Source organism: Hevea brasiliensis, chromosome 14 (genome assembly GCF_030052815.1).
Source record: "Hevea brasiliensis isolate MT/VB/25A 57/8 chromosome 14, ASM3005281v1, whole genome shotgun sequence".
NCBI lineage: Eukaryota > Viridiplantae > Streptophyta > Magnoliopsida > Malpighiales > Euphorbiaceae > Hevea > Hevea brasiliensis.
Window position 1 is genome coordinate 14437816 of NC_079506.1, and position 18026 is coordinate 14455841.

Below are 18026 nucleotides of genomic sequence, written 5' to 3' on the forward strand. Positions count from 1 at the left end.
TCAGTTGTAATTGTAGGACAATCCATCAGTCATGTGGAGCTCATCATGCCTCGACGTCTGTAAAACAGGACACGAGAATATGTCCAGCGGCACAGGTGGTTTATAGGTTGCGAAGAAAGCAATGCTACCTTTCTTCTGACCTGCCATACTGCCTGTCTTCTCTGCAATGTTTGTTTTCACTCTTAAGAATACAAGTCATTAAACACTCCAGGCTATTTATATATATTTAAACCTTGGAGATGGGGACCAATGACGGAGCAGGAATTTAGTATGTGCATGGGTTTGGTCTATATATTGTTGTTTCTATCAATGAATTTCAACCAATAGATAAAAAAAATTAAAAAAAAAAAAAGATTGAGCTTATTATATTTACTCACATAATTTTAATGTGTTTTTCAAAATTTATATTACACAGTTTTTTTTACCCGATTTATACTATATAGTTCACATTATATAATTAATTTGTTAGTAGACTAATATCTAATTGGCTAGAATTATATGTGGTTATTTTCTGGGTTCAACTTCATGGCATACATATCCTTGGTTCACTGCAAAAACAATTATATTAATAAGGAAATGATCAGTTCTTTAACATACAGACTTTTCCTTTTCTAAATGGCTACCAGGGAATCAATATAAAACTATTAACGCATACAACCAACTGAAATTATCAAAATCATAACGAGAATAAAAGGAATTATATATATATATAAACATCATTTTATTTAAGCAAACTCATTAAATATATCGAAATATTAAATTAATTTTTTTAAAAAAAAGGGGGAAATTCTATATTTAAATATGCATTGATATTCAATGTGCTTAGCAAAACAATCTGCTCCAATATAATATCTTTTTTTTATTTTTTGGTTATTATTGGAGTTTAAATTTAAAATTTTAAAATTTTAAAAATAATTTCAATATAATTACCGCAAATATAATATCATGATTCATTCAATTTAAAATCTAAAATAATTTTTAGGTGAAAATTTAAAAATAATTTTAATATGTCTACCAAACTTCTCATGCAAAGCCTATATTTGAGCTTAGAGTTTCAAGAGTCGACAATTATTTAATTTGGACCTTCCTTATTTTAATATGTCTAACAAAAAGAAAACCAGAGTTCCGCCAATGAGTTTTAACTCTTTAATACTTACTTATTTACAAAATTATAAAATCTCAAATTCGTGTTTCAATAAAAGCCTAAAAGCCTGGTTATATATTGAAAGCAATTAGATGAAAGAAAGCCTATTTTGCCCTATTATTTTGATGTAATACTAATTAGTCCTAATTTTTTTTTTTTTTACAAAAAGGAAAAACTCTTAAGCTTCATTCATATGTAATTAAATGGTACTTACATTCAAAATTAATAACAAAAAATCAATCAAATGATCACAATATATTTGAATTTTTTAAATACTCTCCATTGATAAAAAAAAAAATGCCTCCATAGAAAACCTTTCTCCAAAAATTTGAAAAAAATAAGCAAAAAATGTTTTCATTGGAAAAAAAAATGGAAACAAATTTGTAACAATTTAACTTCGTAATATTACTTTTGTGGGGAAATGTTACCTTCCGCAACCCATAATTCATTAGAAGGCAATTTTCCTTCAAGAGCTTCAACTATCTGCATTGCATAGCAGTGGTAGTTAAAAAGGTTATACATTTACTATGTAATTTCTCAAATTCTCAAATTTTAAATGCTTTGAAAGACAATTTGCAGCAAATAAAATTTGATATGTAAATTTTTACCTGTTTCATTCTTGGTCGAAGTTTAGAAGGTCTATATACGCTAACAGCAGCACAATAAATCATTAGCTCCATTTCACTTTTTATATAATCTCCCTTCAATGCGGAATCAACAAGACAACTGTAATTGATTTCAACTGAATCTCCTTTGAACATAAAAGGCTTTGCCTGAATGATACAAGTATTATACAAGTTTCATATTCTTAAAAAGTCAATACTAAAATAGATTTGTTCAAGTAAAATAATTTACACCATTATAGAGAAAGAATTTTTCATACCTAGACCTGATTCATCATACAACTAAAACACAAATATGTGGAATCAATGTATTTAATAGGTGAATTCCACTATACATTTTGTGTTTTAGATCCATAGTGGACCGGGTCTAGGCAATAATTTTCATATAGAGAAGTATCTTACCCAATTGACAATATCAACTCGATGTTCATCGAAAATTTTTCTTCCAGTAATAAGTTCTAGAAGCACAACACCGAATGAATAAACATCTGACTTTTCAGAAATTTTTTGAAGAATATTTTCATCCTTTTGAGGATAATAATCTTCTGGATCCGCATAACTGCACTTTGTACATAAAATAATAGTTAAAAAAATTCAAAATCACTGCTATCCAAAAATTAGATTTTTTTTTTTCAATTTCACTTCTTTTTTTTTTTAAACTATTCTAGAGGTAGACTAAATAATAGCAATATTGTGATTATCCTTAGCAAGGAAAAAGTTAATTAACTTTAACTCGGGTTAAAACTATTTCTAAAGCAAAATTTGAACTAAAGCTCAATCAACTAAAACAAAAATCATCAAATCTCTTACACATTGGTTCCCTTCCAACCAGAGCTGATGTGAGTGACACTATTAGTTTCTGGAAAAAACTTGGCAAGTCCAAAACCTGCAATCTGAACAAAATAGTAGTGTGAGCTAATTTATTTTGGATTTATATAGGATTCTATATACTTAACCTTTGTATTATCTCAGACAAAATTAATTGACATTATGTAAATTAATAGATTCAGTGTATATGGTGCAAGACAACCAAACATGCATAGAATATTAAAAAAAAAAAATCAGTATTTAGCTCAGGTTTCAATATGGCACTTTATTGTCCTATTACAAGGACTTGTTTGAAATTTGCCTTGAAATAACACATATGAGAGGAACACTGGACCACCTCTGTTTCTTGTCAATAAGAAAAGGATGGAGGCATACTATCAGTCTATGACAGTCTTCATAAATATAAAACTTGGGAAACATGGTTGGTGTATATATTTATTTATTTATTTATGGAAAATGAAGGGAAATCTGTTTGGTGTATGTATCAGATAAGGTTATCAATATTCATATGGACGAAAAGCTTTTTTGGAATCAAATTACTCTACCTTTGGTTCACAATTATCATCAAGAAGTATATTTTTTGCCTTGATATCTCGGTGGATGATTTTAGGATTACCTAAAAATAAGGCAGAGAATGAATATATTTAATAAGAAAAAAGATTTAAAACACAAAAATGAAAAAAAAAGTGAAAAATAATTAAGCATCAATAACTAAAAAAGCCTAGTACTCACATTCTTCATGTAGATAAGCCAAACCTTTTGCAGAACCTATAGCAATTTTCATTCTTTCTGACCACTTCAAATTTGATCTTCGCTCTTCATCTAAGTTGCCATTTAGCATTTGTAAGATCGCTATATCATATTTAAATATATAAGGAAGCGGTTTTTATATGTGTATTTTGAGAGCATATGAAAGGAATCACCATTTAGATGAAATCTCAAGGAATTGTTGGGAACAAACTCTAAAACAAGGCATGTATCAAAATCTTCACGGCAGTAGCCGATCAGCTTAACAAGATTTTCGTGACGGACATTGCCAACGGCATTAATCTCCTTCTCAATTTCTTCTTGCTGCTGTCCATCAAGCTGAAAATAGAGTCTCTCAATGGCTACCTCTTTACCTTGCGGAAGGGATCCCCGATACACAGCACAAAAACCACCACCGCCAAGAAATCTGGCGTTGGTGAAATGACCAGTTGCAATTGCTAGTTCTGGAAATGTAAATTTCCTCAGTTCATATGCTTCGTAATCCTTAGGTAATGATCGCATTTCTGTGAACATGGAATAATTATAAATAATAATAATGCATGTAAATAATTATAAAACAATTAAATACACAATCGCTGTGAAAATTGCTGTGAAAATTGTCTCCATCAATGAAGGATGAATTTAATATAAATTCAATTTTATGCATTAATAAATTTAATAATTATTAAATAAAATATTTTAATTAAAATTTATATGAAATCGATTAAAAAGTATAATGAAAATACAAATTTAAATATAAATATTTTATTTAATAATTATTAATCTTATTTTTATATAAGATTAAACTTATAATAGTCACACACATAATTTTAATATGTTTTTTAAAATTCATACTATATAGTTCACATTTATATATCTATATAAAATAGAAAAGTATTTTCATGGTGTTGTCACATACTATCTTCTTACATTGTATTACTACGTGGCATTATTTATGATATTACCTCATAACATTTTTCATTTAATTATTTTTTATTCTTTTTTTAACTATATAATAAATTTTGATATTTAAAATGATAAAAATAAATAATTATGTGATTGCACTAACTTCAAATTATTATACATCCTTAAGAAATGTTTCTATTATATTAATATATTTTTATTATGAAATCTTCATTAAAAAAATTGAAAGATAAAAAATTAATAAAAAATGAAATAATTTTTAATTATTAAAAATAAAAAAATATAAAAAATTATATCTTTAAGTAATGTTTCTATTATATTATTATATTTTTATTATTTTTATTATAAAATCTTTATTAAAAAATTTAAGAGATAAAATTATTAATAATCACGTGCATTATGATGAGCAATTCTATAATTATATAATATAACAGAAAAAAAATAAAAAATAAAGAAGTCGATGCTTAATAACGAGCACAAGTAGTGCGATTACCTCTAAACTGAGCAGGGATCATTGTTTCTAACGGATCTCCCTCTATTAATGACTTGGATTCCGAGGTTTCTGTATCAACTACATTATTTAACAAAAATTTTGTAAGAACATAAAACTTAGTAGATTAATAATAATATAATAAACGAAATTTTATCTAATTAATAATTTAATAATTAAGTATATGCTTTTATAGTGTGGAAAATTAAATTTAAAAATATTAAAAATTCTTATTTTCTTTAAATACTTTTAAAATATCGAAAAAAATATACGTAGATGAAAATCAATACTTCAATATATTTAAATTAATACTTTAATTTTGATTTTAATATTAATTTATTTATAATATTAATAATAATTGGTAATGATTGCAGTAATTAATAATTAAGTGATAATGGTAGTTAAATGGTGATGGTGATGACAACAACGATCATTTAGTGGTGGTGGTGGTAGCGATGACAAGATGAGGTAATAAAAGTGGTAGTGGTCAAGTGGTATAAAGGTGGCAATGGCAAAGTTGTGACAATAGTGGTCAAGTGGGAGAGATGATAGTAGTAACGGTGATCGAATAATAGTGGCAGTGATAGTGTTAATAATAAATGGAAAAAAAATAAAAATAAATAATCATAATTATATTCATTTTTATATATAATGATCATTACGTTACTTTAAACATAATTGAATATATTATATGCTTACCATTCCATTAAATCAAATTTTTTTATATTACCAAACAATATAATTAAGTATGTAATGTAATTACGGTTACTTTACACTTTTGATTATGTCATATCAAACATAGCTTTATTTTAATGACATTGAAAACTTTTTAGTGGAACTAAAATGCATGCAAATGCATAGACAGCAAGAAAAATAATTTTGAGATAATTAAAAAATTAAAGACAATAAAACTCTAAAATATTCCCCCCATATCAAGAATCCCTAGCAATGAATTTCTTTTCCCCCTGGGGATAAATTACACTTACGATATCCCTAAACTTAAGGCGTAAATAAAAATATTTCAACTATAATTTGTAATAGAAACTTCAATTGAAAAAACATAAAAGCATCTATGATCTCTAACAATTGGTTCACTTGTTAAAGGATGTGAAATAATTTTTCTGTTAAATTAAAGTTGGGATACTTTTTTATTACAAATTAAAATTGAGGTACCTTTATGTTATACATCTTAAGTTCAATTACCATGAGTCTAATTTACCCCCTACAATTGTAACTAGTAGATTCCCTCCATCTTGTTCAACCGAAACAACAACCCTCTTCTTCTTTTCTCCTCCTTAGACCTTGCCACATCAACCATCTTGTTCAATTGTAACTAGTAGGGATCATTGTTTCTGACGGATCTTCCTCTGTTAATGACTTGGATTCCGAGGTTGTTTCTGTATTCATCATATTGTTTAATAAAAATTTTGTAAGAATATAAAACATACTAAATTGATAATAATATAAAAAATGAAAATTTTATTGAATTAATAATTTAATAATTAAGTATATGTTTTATAGTGTAGAAAGTTAAAATTTTAAAATTTAAAAATTCCTATCTTCTTTAAATATTAAAATATCAAAAAAATATAAATAGATGAAAATTAAATTAATCCTTCAATAGATTTGAATTAGTCCTTTTCTATTTGTATGTTAAGGTCTCAATTTAATTAATTTGTCGGTAGACTAATATCTAATTGGCTAGAATTATATGTAGTTATTAATAAGGAAATTGACACAACGTGTAGCGCGTAGAGATTGTTACGAAAACAAATGTCCAAAGAGCAACAAAGGTTTAATCCAAAACCTTAAGAAGAAAAAGATAAAAATAAACAAAGAAATTTTATTGAAAATTGAAGAAATATGCAAAGTTACAAAATCTGAATATAATTATAGGGTTTAATAGTTCTAAACTAATTAGAATAAGATAACTATTATTTAAAAGTTTTAGATAAATATAAATACAGTAAAAAATCTAGATAAAATAGAAAAATAACTAATCCTAATTGAAATTAAATAAATAATAAATATTCTTATTAAAATAAAATAAATTTAAATAACTATAATGCCCCATATCAGAAATGATCAATTGCTTAACATACAAACTTTTCCAGTGAATCAATATAAACTAATAAAATTATTAACACATACAACCAGCTTAAATTATCAAAATCATAACTAGAATAAAAGGAATTATATATATATATATATATATATATATATATATATATATATATATATATATATATATATATATATATATATATATATATAAAAGCAAATTCACTAAATATATAATTGAAACATTAAATTAACTTTTTTTTTTTAAAGAAAGGCAAATTCTTTAGTTAAATATGCATTGATATTCAATGTGCTCAGCAAAACAATCCGCTCAAATATAATATTTTTTATAATTTATTTGGTTATTATTGAAGTTTGAATTTAAAATTTTACAATTTTAAAAACAATTTCAATGTTATTACCAGAAACATAATATCACGAATCATTCAAGTTAAAATCTAAAATCAATTTTAGATGAAAATTCAAAAATAATTTTAATATTTCAAACAAACTTCTCATGCAAAGCCTATATTTGGGCTTAAAGTTTCAAGAGTCGACATCATTAAGACCTTCCTTTTAAAAAAAAAAAAATTTAATTAATTAATTAATAAAGGAGAATTTTAAGATTCGAATGTTGTATAATGTTATTAATAAAAATTAGAAAATATTTATTTTAATCCCCTTTATTTCACGCATTTTTGCTATTGAGTCCTCAAGATTTATAATCTCTAACAATTGGTTCACAAGTTAAGTTGGGATACTTTTCTGTTACAAATGAAAATTAAGGTACTTTTATGTTACACATCTTAAGCTCAAGTATCATGAGTATAATTTACCCCCTACGACTGCAACTAATAGATTCCCTGTATCTCCTTCAACCAAAACAACAACCCTCTCCTTCTATTCTTCTCCTCCTTAGACCTTGCCACATCAATATCTATTTTGCACTAATTACCCAAAACCCCAAATCACAATTCCCTTAGACCAAGTCTCTCCTTCCACTACCACCATCGCCAACAACATTACCACCAAGAAATGCCCCTACACCTCCCTTCGCTATGATCTTCCTAGGGCTACAATCAAAAACATTAATGTCAAGCATATGGATCTTGATGTAAATACTACGCATATCAACAATTTAGGAGCTATCATTCATAATAGCATTGAACTTTTTAATGCCTCACGATGAGCTAGGGTTAAGGTTGTTGTTATGGGAAGCAGAGATAACGGTATTAATATTGTCAAGGATGGTCGAGTAAGCTTCGATAAAGATGGTGGCGAAAAAAGTGGAGAGAAGCAATAAGAGAGAGCATAAAGCTCGAGGTTTCCACTATGGTTAATTAAATGGGTAAGTTCTTCTTGTGCATCGAAGTGTGTAAGCTATAAAAAAAAAAAAATAAAATAAAGCAAACACACAAAACAACAATATTTACATAGTTCATCATCTTCACATAGGGCTATGTCTACGGATATGTCATCTTCCACTATCAATAATAAATTATCAATTATAAGTTCAAAGATAACTATTCATTAACCTAATTATACCCAAGAGAACTCTCACTATATAACTGCTCATAGTAAAAACATTAATTAGCCTTCTCAGTCTCCTCTAGACATAAAATTTATATGAGTTTATAATAGTCACACACATAATTTTAATATATTTTTCAAAGTTTATACTATATAGTTGACATTATATATTATAACCAAAAAATAACAAATAAAGAACTCGATGTTTAATAATGAGGACAAGTAGTGCAATTACCTCCAAACTGAGCCGGGATCATTGTCTCTGATGAATCTCCCCTTATTAATGACTTGGATTCCGAGGTCATTTCTGTATCAACCACATTATTTAATAAACATTTTATTTAATAAAAATTTTGCAAGAACATAAAACAAATTAAATTGATAATAATAAAATAAATGAAATTTTATTAAATTAATAATTTAATAATTAAGTATATGTTTTATAGTGTGGAAAATTAAATTTTAAAAATTCTTATTTTCTTTAAATACTTTTAAAATATCGAAAAAATATACAAAGAGAAAATTAACACTTCAATATATTTAAATTGATCCCTTTTTTTTATTTTTATATTAAGGTCTTAATTTAATTAATTTGTTAGTAGACTAATATCTAATTGGCTAGAATTATATATGGTTATTTTCTGGGTTGAACTTCATGATCATGCATATCCATAGTTCACTGCAAAAATAATTTTCCTTTTATAAATAGCTATCAGTGAATCAATATAAACTAATAAAACTATTGACATATACAACCAACTTAAATTATCAAAATTGTGATAACAAGCACGTAAATTTAAGGCATATACACAAATCGCACAATCACACAGTATAGAAAAGAGAAGAAGAATAACATAGGATTTAACGTGGTTCAACCGTAAGGTTAACGTCCATGGGCAAAACAAGAGAAAAAAGTTTCACTATGATGAAAAGAGTAAAATACAATCACTCAGAACTCTCAAACTCTAACCTCAGTGTATTTCCCGAATATCTTACAACTATACCACAAAAGGACAGAATATTATAATATTTATACTAATCCATACCATGGAGGTGTTGCCCCCGTATCGCTAAAGAGATCAGTGGTGGGCTTCGGGTCCAGGCCTATGGGCCTGTACCCTCCGCTACCATCACAGATCTCACTTTTTATCCCAATCGGGTCGCAGCGTGAAGCTTTCAGGTCCGGTCACAATTTGGGTCTATGAAAGACATATCCAAAATTCAAGTCACATAAAAATAACAATTCTTCCCATTGGCTTGAATTCTCTCCATCATCAACAAAATAACCACAAACTCTTTGTCTTACCATATGCCCTCACAAGGGCACTACTGAGCACTACAAATACCAACCAAGTCTAGGCAATGCCTAAACTTGCCAACTAGGACTCCCTTTGTCATCATATCTGCTAGATTATCATATGTAGAGACTTTCTGCACAATTATAGTCCCCTGAGATATAATATCCCGAATGAAGTAATATTTGACATTAATGTGCTTAGTTCGTTCATGGTACATTTGATTCTTTGTGAGATGTATTGCACTCTGGCTGCCACAAAACACTGTTGGCTTGTTCTGTATCAACCCAAGATCGCCCACCAAACCTTGTAACCATAAAGCTTCCTTTACTGCCTCTGCTAAAGCCATATATTCAGCCTCTGTGGTAGACAAAGCAACTATAGCTTGTAATGTTGCCTTCCAATTGATAGCACTTCTAGAGAGAGTAAACAAATAACTTGTCAAAGATCTCCTCTTGTCTAAGTCTCCTGCAAAATCTAAATCCACATAACCAACAACTGAATCACTCATCTTGGCCCTGTCAAATGTTAGACCAACATCTGTAGTACCCTTCAAATACCTTAGAATCCATTTGACTACCTGCCAATGCTCTTTTCCAGAACACGTCATGTATCTACTCACAATACTAACTGCATGCGAAATGTCAGGTTGGGTGCAAACCATAGCATATATGATGCTACCAACAGCACTGGAATAAGGAATATTAGACATATGCTCCATCTTCTTATCTGTTTTTGGTTTTTTGGTGACATGTCTACAGATAATTTGAAATGGGCAACAAATGGAGCATTCACAGGCTTAGTATTATTCAAGTTGAAAAGCTTAAGCTTTCTCAATATATGCTTGTTGAGATAAGAAAAGCTTCCTAACACTTCTATCCCTGGTAATTTCCATTCTCAATATCTTCTTTGCAGCACCAAAATCCTTCATATCAAACTCATCACTCAACTACTTTTTCAGAATGTTAATTTGTGATATGTTTTAGTAATAATATGCATGTCATCCACATACAACAGCAAATAGACAAAGAAATCATCTGAAAGCTTTCTATGATGCACACAACTGTTATTTGAACTATGAATAAAGCTATTATGAATCATGAATGTATCAAATCTTTTGTACCATTGCCTAAGGGACATTTTCAGACCATACAATGACTTCTTAAGCAAGCAAACATGGTTTTTTATACCTGAAATGACAAATCTCTCAGGTCGACTCATATAAATTTTCTCTTCTAGCTCACCATGAAAAAATGTTACCTTCACATCTAGTTGCTCAAAGCTCTAGATCATGAAAAGCAACCGTAGCAAGTAAGACCCTGATAGAATTGTGCTTCACAACTGGAGAAAACACTTCATTAAAGTCAATTTCCTCCCTCTGAGTAAAGCCTTTTGCTACTAATCATGCCTTATATTGAGGTGTTTCAACCCCTGGAGTGCCTTCCTTTTTCTTGAATACCCATTTGTAGCCTACCACTTTCTATCCCTTAGGTAATGTTACAAGCTCCCAAGTCTGATTCTTGTGAAGAGATTCAATTTTTTCACCTATAGCACCGACCCACTGATTTACATCTAAACAAGAAATAGCTTCTCTATAATTACTGGGTTCATGCACATCAACTGTCTCAATAATTGACAAGATAAACACAACTAGATCTGCATATGCATATTTCTACGGGGGTCAAATCTATCTTCTCTCTCTACCAGTTACAATGCTATATGGTTCCTAATGCTGTTGCTTAGGTGCATGCTCTTGTTGATCAAGATCTTGCACCTCATCCTCTGAATCACTGGACTAAACTGCTGAAGTATCAATGTCAAACTCCACTTGTTCTCTGACACCATAATCTGATTCTGCTATAGACTTCTCCCTCTGATTATCCAATGAAGCAGATTCATTAAATGTCATATCCCTGCTGATAATTAATCCTGGAGGCTTTAGATCATTGCACCACAACCTGTAACCTTTCACTCCAGATGCATACCCTAGAAATATGTATTTTCTTGCACTCAGTTTAAGCTTAACAATCCTCATATGAGCATAAGTAGGGCAACCAAACACTCTCAGCTGAGAGTAATTAATAGGTGAATCAGACCAAATCTCAAAAGGAGTTTTGCACTTAATAGCTATAGATAAAGAACTATTAACCAAGAAACATGATGTATTAATTACTTCAGCTTAGAAATCCTTTTCCAATCTTGAATGTGAGAGCATGCTTCATGCTTTATCACAAAGGGTTCTATTCATATGTTCTACAATACCATTTTGTTGTGGTGTCCTTGCACAAGTGCAGTGTCTCACTATTTCTTCATTGCTGTAGAATGCATTGAACTCACAATTGTAAAATTCCACCCATTATCAGTTCGAAGATGCTTGATTTTCTTTTTTGTCTGCTTCTCAATCATCATTTTCCACTTTACAAAGGTTGAAAATGCCTCATCTTTTGTTGTCAGAAAATACACCCCTACCATCCAAGAGTAATCATCAATCAAAGTCATGAAGTACCTGACACTGCTCTTAGAAGGGATTCTATTAAGACCCCATAAATCTGAGTGGATATAATCCATCGTTCCTCTAGTTTTGCGCACTGCCTTTTTGTCGAACTTCATCCTAGTCTATTTGCCAAACACACAGTATTCACAAAAGTTCATAGATTTTATTATTTTCCCATCCAACAAATTCCACTTGCTCAACATAGATAATCCTTTTTTACTCATATGACCAAGACGCAGATGCCACAATTGAGTCTGATTCTGATTATTACTTTCGGATGCTACTGCAACTTCTCCTGAAACTGTACTGTCCTGAAGAAATATAATTCTGAAACCAAATTGCTCTTCATGAGTACCATATAACCCTTGCACACTTTGAAAACTCCATTCTCTACATGGTATCTAAATCCATGAGAGTCAAGTGTCCTAAGAGAAATTAGGTTTCTTTTTAGTTTTGGAACATGCCAACACTTTATAGTTTTGACAATGTCATCAAATATCGTCAATATGATGTTATTGATTTCTTCCACAGGTAATGCACGATCATTACCCAGAAACACCTTACCACTTATCTGTTTGTAAGTGACAAACCAGTTTTTGTGTGGACACATGTTATAAGTAGCATTAGTATCAAGAACTTAGAAATTTTGTCCATGAACTGAACTCACGGATAAAATTTTCCCAGCACTGTCATCACTATCAGAATCGATAAAGCTATCAACCACATTCGCAGAACTTTTTGGTTGCTTTCCATTTTTATTTTTCAACTTGGGACAATCTCTCCTATAGTGTCCTTGCTCCCTACACTCAAAACAGTTAGCCTTTTTCATTCTTGACTTAGATCTAGCCTTAGATTTCTTCCAGCTGGAAGAACCCTCCCTTGCATGTGTTCTTCCTCTGCTCACCAAACCTTCCCTCTCAAATCTTTCTCTATTATCTGGAAAATTCTTTTTCAACTCCTTTGATTTTAGAGAATTACTAACATCATCTAGTGAAATACTGTCTTTCTCATACAATAGAGTATCAACATCATTTAGTGAAATACTGTATTTCTCATACAACAGAGTATCAATAAAAGTCTCATAGGAGGGTGGCAAAGAACATAACATAATAAGGGCCTGATCCTCACTATTAATCTCAATATCAATATTCTTCAGGTCATAATGATTGAATTAAATTCATCCATGTGTTCTTTAATAGGCGTACCTTCACTCATTCTTAGATTGTAAAGCCTTTTCTTTAGATACAGGCCGTTGGTCAGCCACTTGGCAGAGTACAACTCCTCTAATTTCTTTCATGCCACAGACACTGATCTTTCACCAGTAATCTCGCATAGGACATTATCAGTTATGCTCATGAAAATCACACTCAAGGCTCTCTCTTTCAATTCAGCTTTCTCCACCTCTTTCATACCTTCTGAAAAGTTATTCTTGATTGTCATAGGATTAAAAAAGATTTGATTTTAATCCTCCACAGGCTGAAACTCGATCCACCATCAAACTTCTTGATCTCATACTTCATTCAAGACGACGCCATATATAAACCCTAGGTTTTATGCACAAAGCTCTGATACCGGTTTGTGATAACAAGTACACAAATCTAAGGCATACACACAAATCGCATAATCACACAGTATAGAAAAAAGAAGAAGAATAATATAGGATTTAACGTGGTTTAACCATAAGGTTTACGTCCACAGGCAAAATAAGAGAAAAATGTTTCACTATGATGAAAAGAGTAAGATACAATCACTCAGAACTCTCAATCCCTAACCTCAGTGTGTTTCTTTAATATCTCATAGCTTTACCTCAAAAGGGCAGAATATTACAATATTTATACTAGTCCATACTGTGGAGACATTGCATTCGCATCCCCAAGGAGATCAGTGGTGGGTTTCGGGCCTGGGCCTATCGGCCCGTGCCCCACGCTATCACCACAAATCTCACTTTTTATCCCAATTGGGTCATAACGCGAAGCTTTCTAATCGGGTCACAATTCGGGTCCATAAAAGACATATACATAATTCAAGCCACATAAAAATAACAAAAATCATGACCAGAATAAAAAGAATAATATATATGCAAATTCACTTAATTTATTGAAACATTAAATTAGCCTTTTTTTTTTTTCAAAAAGGCAAATTCTATAGTTAAATATGCATTGATATTCAGTGCGCCCAACAAAACAATCCTCTTAAATATAATATATTTTTTTATCTATATGGTAATTATTAGACTTTAAATTTAAAATTTTATAATTTTAAAAATAATTTCAGTATTATTACCACAAATATAATATTAAAAGTCATTCAATTTAAAATCTAAAATCATTTTTAGGTGAAAATTTTAGAATACTTTTAATGTGTCTAAAAAACTTCTCATGCAAAGCCTATATTTGAGCTTAGAGTTTCAAGAGTCGACAATTATTTAGACCTTCCTTTAAAAAAAAAGGTAATTAATAAAGGAGAATTTTTAAGATTCGAATGTTATATATTGTTATTAATAAAAATTAGAAAATATTCATTTTAATCCCCTTTATTTCATGCACTTTTGCTATTGATTCCTCAAATTTATTATTTCTAATTAAGTCCTTATACTTTTAGGTTATGTTTGGTAGAGTGTAATGTAATGTAATATAATCAATTATGTAACACAATTAAAATTATAATATAATATAATGTAATTCTCATCATATTCCTATATTTGGTTACAAAATAAAAATATAAGTAATATAATGATAATTTTGATTTTAATATTAATTTATTTATAGTATTAATAATAAGTGGTAATAGTTGTAGTGATTGTTAATTAAATGGTAGTGGTGGCTAAATGGTGGTGGTGGTAACAACAGCGATTGTAAGGTGGTCATGGTGGCAGCGGTGGCAAGGTGAGGTAATGGTGGTTTGTAGTGGTCAAGTGTTGATAGAGGTGACAATGGCATAGTGGTGATGGTGGTGCTCAAATAGGGGGGGGGGGTGGGGGGGGGCGATGATCGGATAGTAGTAGCGGTGGTAGTGTTAATAATAAATCAAAAAAAATAAAAAAAAGTAATCATAAATACATTCATTTTTTGCATGCAATGATCATTATATTACTTTAAACATAATTGAATATATTATGTAATTTTCAGTCCATTACATCAAATTTTTTATGTTACCAAATAATATAATCAAGTATGCAATATAATTACGATTACATTACACTTTTGATTACATCATATCAAATATAACCTTATTTTAATGACGTTGAAAACTTTTTACTGGAACTAAAATGCATGCAAAAGCATAGATAGTAAGAAAATTAATTTTTAGATAATTAAAAATTAAACACAATAAAACTCTAAAATATTCCCCCCATATCGAGAATCCCTAGCAATGAATTTCTTTTCCTCCTGGGGTTAAATACACTTATGGTATCCCTGAACTTAAGGCGTAAATAAAAATACTTCGACTAATAAAAACTTCAATTGAAATAACATAAAATCTCTAACAATTGGTTCACATGTTAAACGATGTGAAATACTTTTTCTGTTAAATTAAAGTTGGGATATTTTTCTATTATAAATTAAAATTGGGGTACTTTTATGTTATACATCTTAAGTTCAATTACCAAGCGTCTAATTTACCCCCTACAATTGTAACTAGTTGATTCTCTCCATCTCGGTCAACCAAAACAACAACCCCCTTCTTTCTCTTCTTCTCCTCCTTAGACCTTGCCACATCAATATATGTTTTGCACTGATACCCCAAAACCCCAAATCCCAATTCCCCTAGACTAAGTCTCTCCTTCTATACCACCATAGCCAACAGCATCACCACCAACAAATGCCCCTACACCTCCCTTTGCTATGATCTTCCTAGGGCTACAATCAAAGACATTAATGACAAGCATGTGGATCTTGATGCTAATAACATGTTCCTTTGCATATCAACAATTAAGGAGCTATCATTCATAAAAGCATTGACCTTGTTAATGCCTTACGACGAACTAGGGTTAAGCTTGTTATTATGGGAAGCAGAGATAATGGTATTATTATTGTCGAGGATGGTTAGAGATGGTGGCAAAGAAAGGGAGAGCATAAAGGTCGTGGTTTCCATTATGGTTAATTAAATGGGCAAGTTCTTGTTGTGTACTACAGAAGTGTATAACCTATAACGAAATAAAGAGAACACACAAAAGAACAATATTTACATTGTTTACCCTTTTCATACAGGGTTATGTCTATGGGCATGCTATATTCCACTATCAATAATAAATCATTAATTACAAGCTCAAAGCTAACTGCTCATCAACCCAATTATATCCAAAAGAACCCTCACTACATAATTGCTCATTAGTAAATATATTAGTTATTCTTTTCAATTTCCTCTAGATATAATCTAACATATTTATACTCCAACTATTGCACTATAAAGGGTGTCTTCAACTATATGGGTAAGAACCCTCTCACCAATGGATAAGAATTTTTTTTTCTTGAATTCTATATCCTTTCTATATTTTAGGCCAAAGCCTCTTCTCTTTCAAGGGACTAGAATGAGCGAGAGCCTCTCATCGATGAGCAAAACTAAATCCTCAGTAATTGGTAAAGCCATTCACTTCATGGGCTGAAAACTACTCTCTTCAATGGGTGAAGTCACTCTCCATGGGCAAAGCCCCTCTCTATGAGCAAAGTTAAATAACTTTCATAATATTTCTATTTATAGTATTAATCACCTCAATTTTAATTTAATTAAGAATTCAACTCAATTTAAGAATAATATTAAATAGGAGTTTTTCTCTATATAGGAAATATACATTCATCCTACTGAAAAATATTTCTCTTACTCAAATTAGAAAAATGTCTCTTCAAATTCCATTAAAATTTTGAGTCACAAATCTAAAAGTTATTTTCTCACTCAATTTATTGAATATGGATGAAGATTTGAGTTGTTTGTGTTATTTGAATTAGATAATTTATTTATTTTATTTGGATTAGAGAAATTTTGAGTTGTTTAGGTAAGAAAAACTGGAGAAATTGTAAGTTGTTTGTCATTCTCAAAGATTGAGAGAGGAAGTGTTTGGGTAGTTTGCAGACACACACACACGAGAGAGTTTGGATAATTTGGAAAAATAAGGAGGACAGAGAATAGTAGTTTACAAAGAGAAACATTAGTCACTTCTAAAAAAAATTAGAAAAAAAATGAGTCACTTCTACTTTTTTTTTCTTTCCTTTTTTAACAAGATTTTTTTTTTAATTTTCTTTCTTAATTAACACCCTTTGTCACTTAGTTTTTATTAAGGTCGAAAAAGTTTTAATTTTATCAAAAATAAAATTTTAGTGCTTAGTTATATATGATAATATTCAAATTACTCAAATCACAAAAACTAAAGAGTTTAAAAGTAGATTTTTTTTTTCTAAAAGTTCCCTTTTTCTTTGAAAAAATTTTAGGGTAAAAATAGATATGATTATGTGACCGGATTAAATTATAAAATAATTTTATAAATCCAATCCATTGTCTATAACTCTAATTTGGGATAATTCAATTATTGTAGAGAAATTAAATCGAATCTAACTTTACTTTTAAAATTAGTTTAAGGTGAGAAGATTTGTCCATGAATATATTATTCTAAATCAATGTAGGACAATGTACTCTTTTACGCCTAGACATGAAATGAAGCTATTCCAATAGTTAGCTTTTGAGTGTTGATAGGTTCAGTCAATTTCTATTTTCTCTATAATTATGACCCATAAAAAACATTCGGGGTAACGTACGGCCATGATTACCTTCAAAGAGAGATGAGGCTGTTGCTTCTAGTGCATCTGACTCGTTTAATGATTGGCTAATTTCTGCACCCTTTCCTGTGTGAATGACACTGCTTAAGAACTCGTTTTAAACAAAATAAACAATTAAA

The 18026-nt window shown here is 29.9% G+C and overlaps 2 protein-coding genes across 2 annotated transcripts; both read right to left on the reverse strand.

Annotated features, from left to right (window-relative positions):
- Positions 1 to 2163, reverse strand: LOC110661344 (putative proline-rich receptor-like protein kinase PERK6). Its single transcript, XM_058134313.1, has 3 exons — positions 1753 to 2163; positions 1573 to 1627; positions 1 to 161 (listed from the first exon to the last, which is right to left on the reverse strand). The coding sequence occupies exons 1-3, from the start codon at positions 1903 to 1905 to the stop codon at positions 1 to 3; spliced, it is 369 nt and encodes a 122-aa protein (XP_057990296.1). The 5' UTR covers positions 1906 to 2163.
- Positions 2164 to 2666: 503 nt separating this feature from the next.
- LOC110672499 (proline-rich receptor-like protein kinase PERK1) lies at positions 2667 to 17984 on the reverse strand. Its single transcript, XM_058133983.1, has 6 exons — positions 17899 to 17984; positions 8583 to 8654; positions 4760 to 4837; positions 3519 to 3866; positions 3328 to 3417; positions 2667 to 3211 (listed from the first exon to the last, which is right to left on the reverse strand). The coding sequence occupies exons 2-6, from the start codon at positions 8650 to 8652 to the stop codon at positions 3132 to 3134; spliced, it is 666 nt and encodes a 221-aa protein (XP_057989966.1). The 5' UTR covers positions 8653 to 8654; positions 17899 to 17984; the 3' UTR covers positions 2667 to 3131.
- Positions 17985 to 18026: the final 42 nt, after the last annotated feature.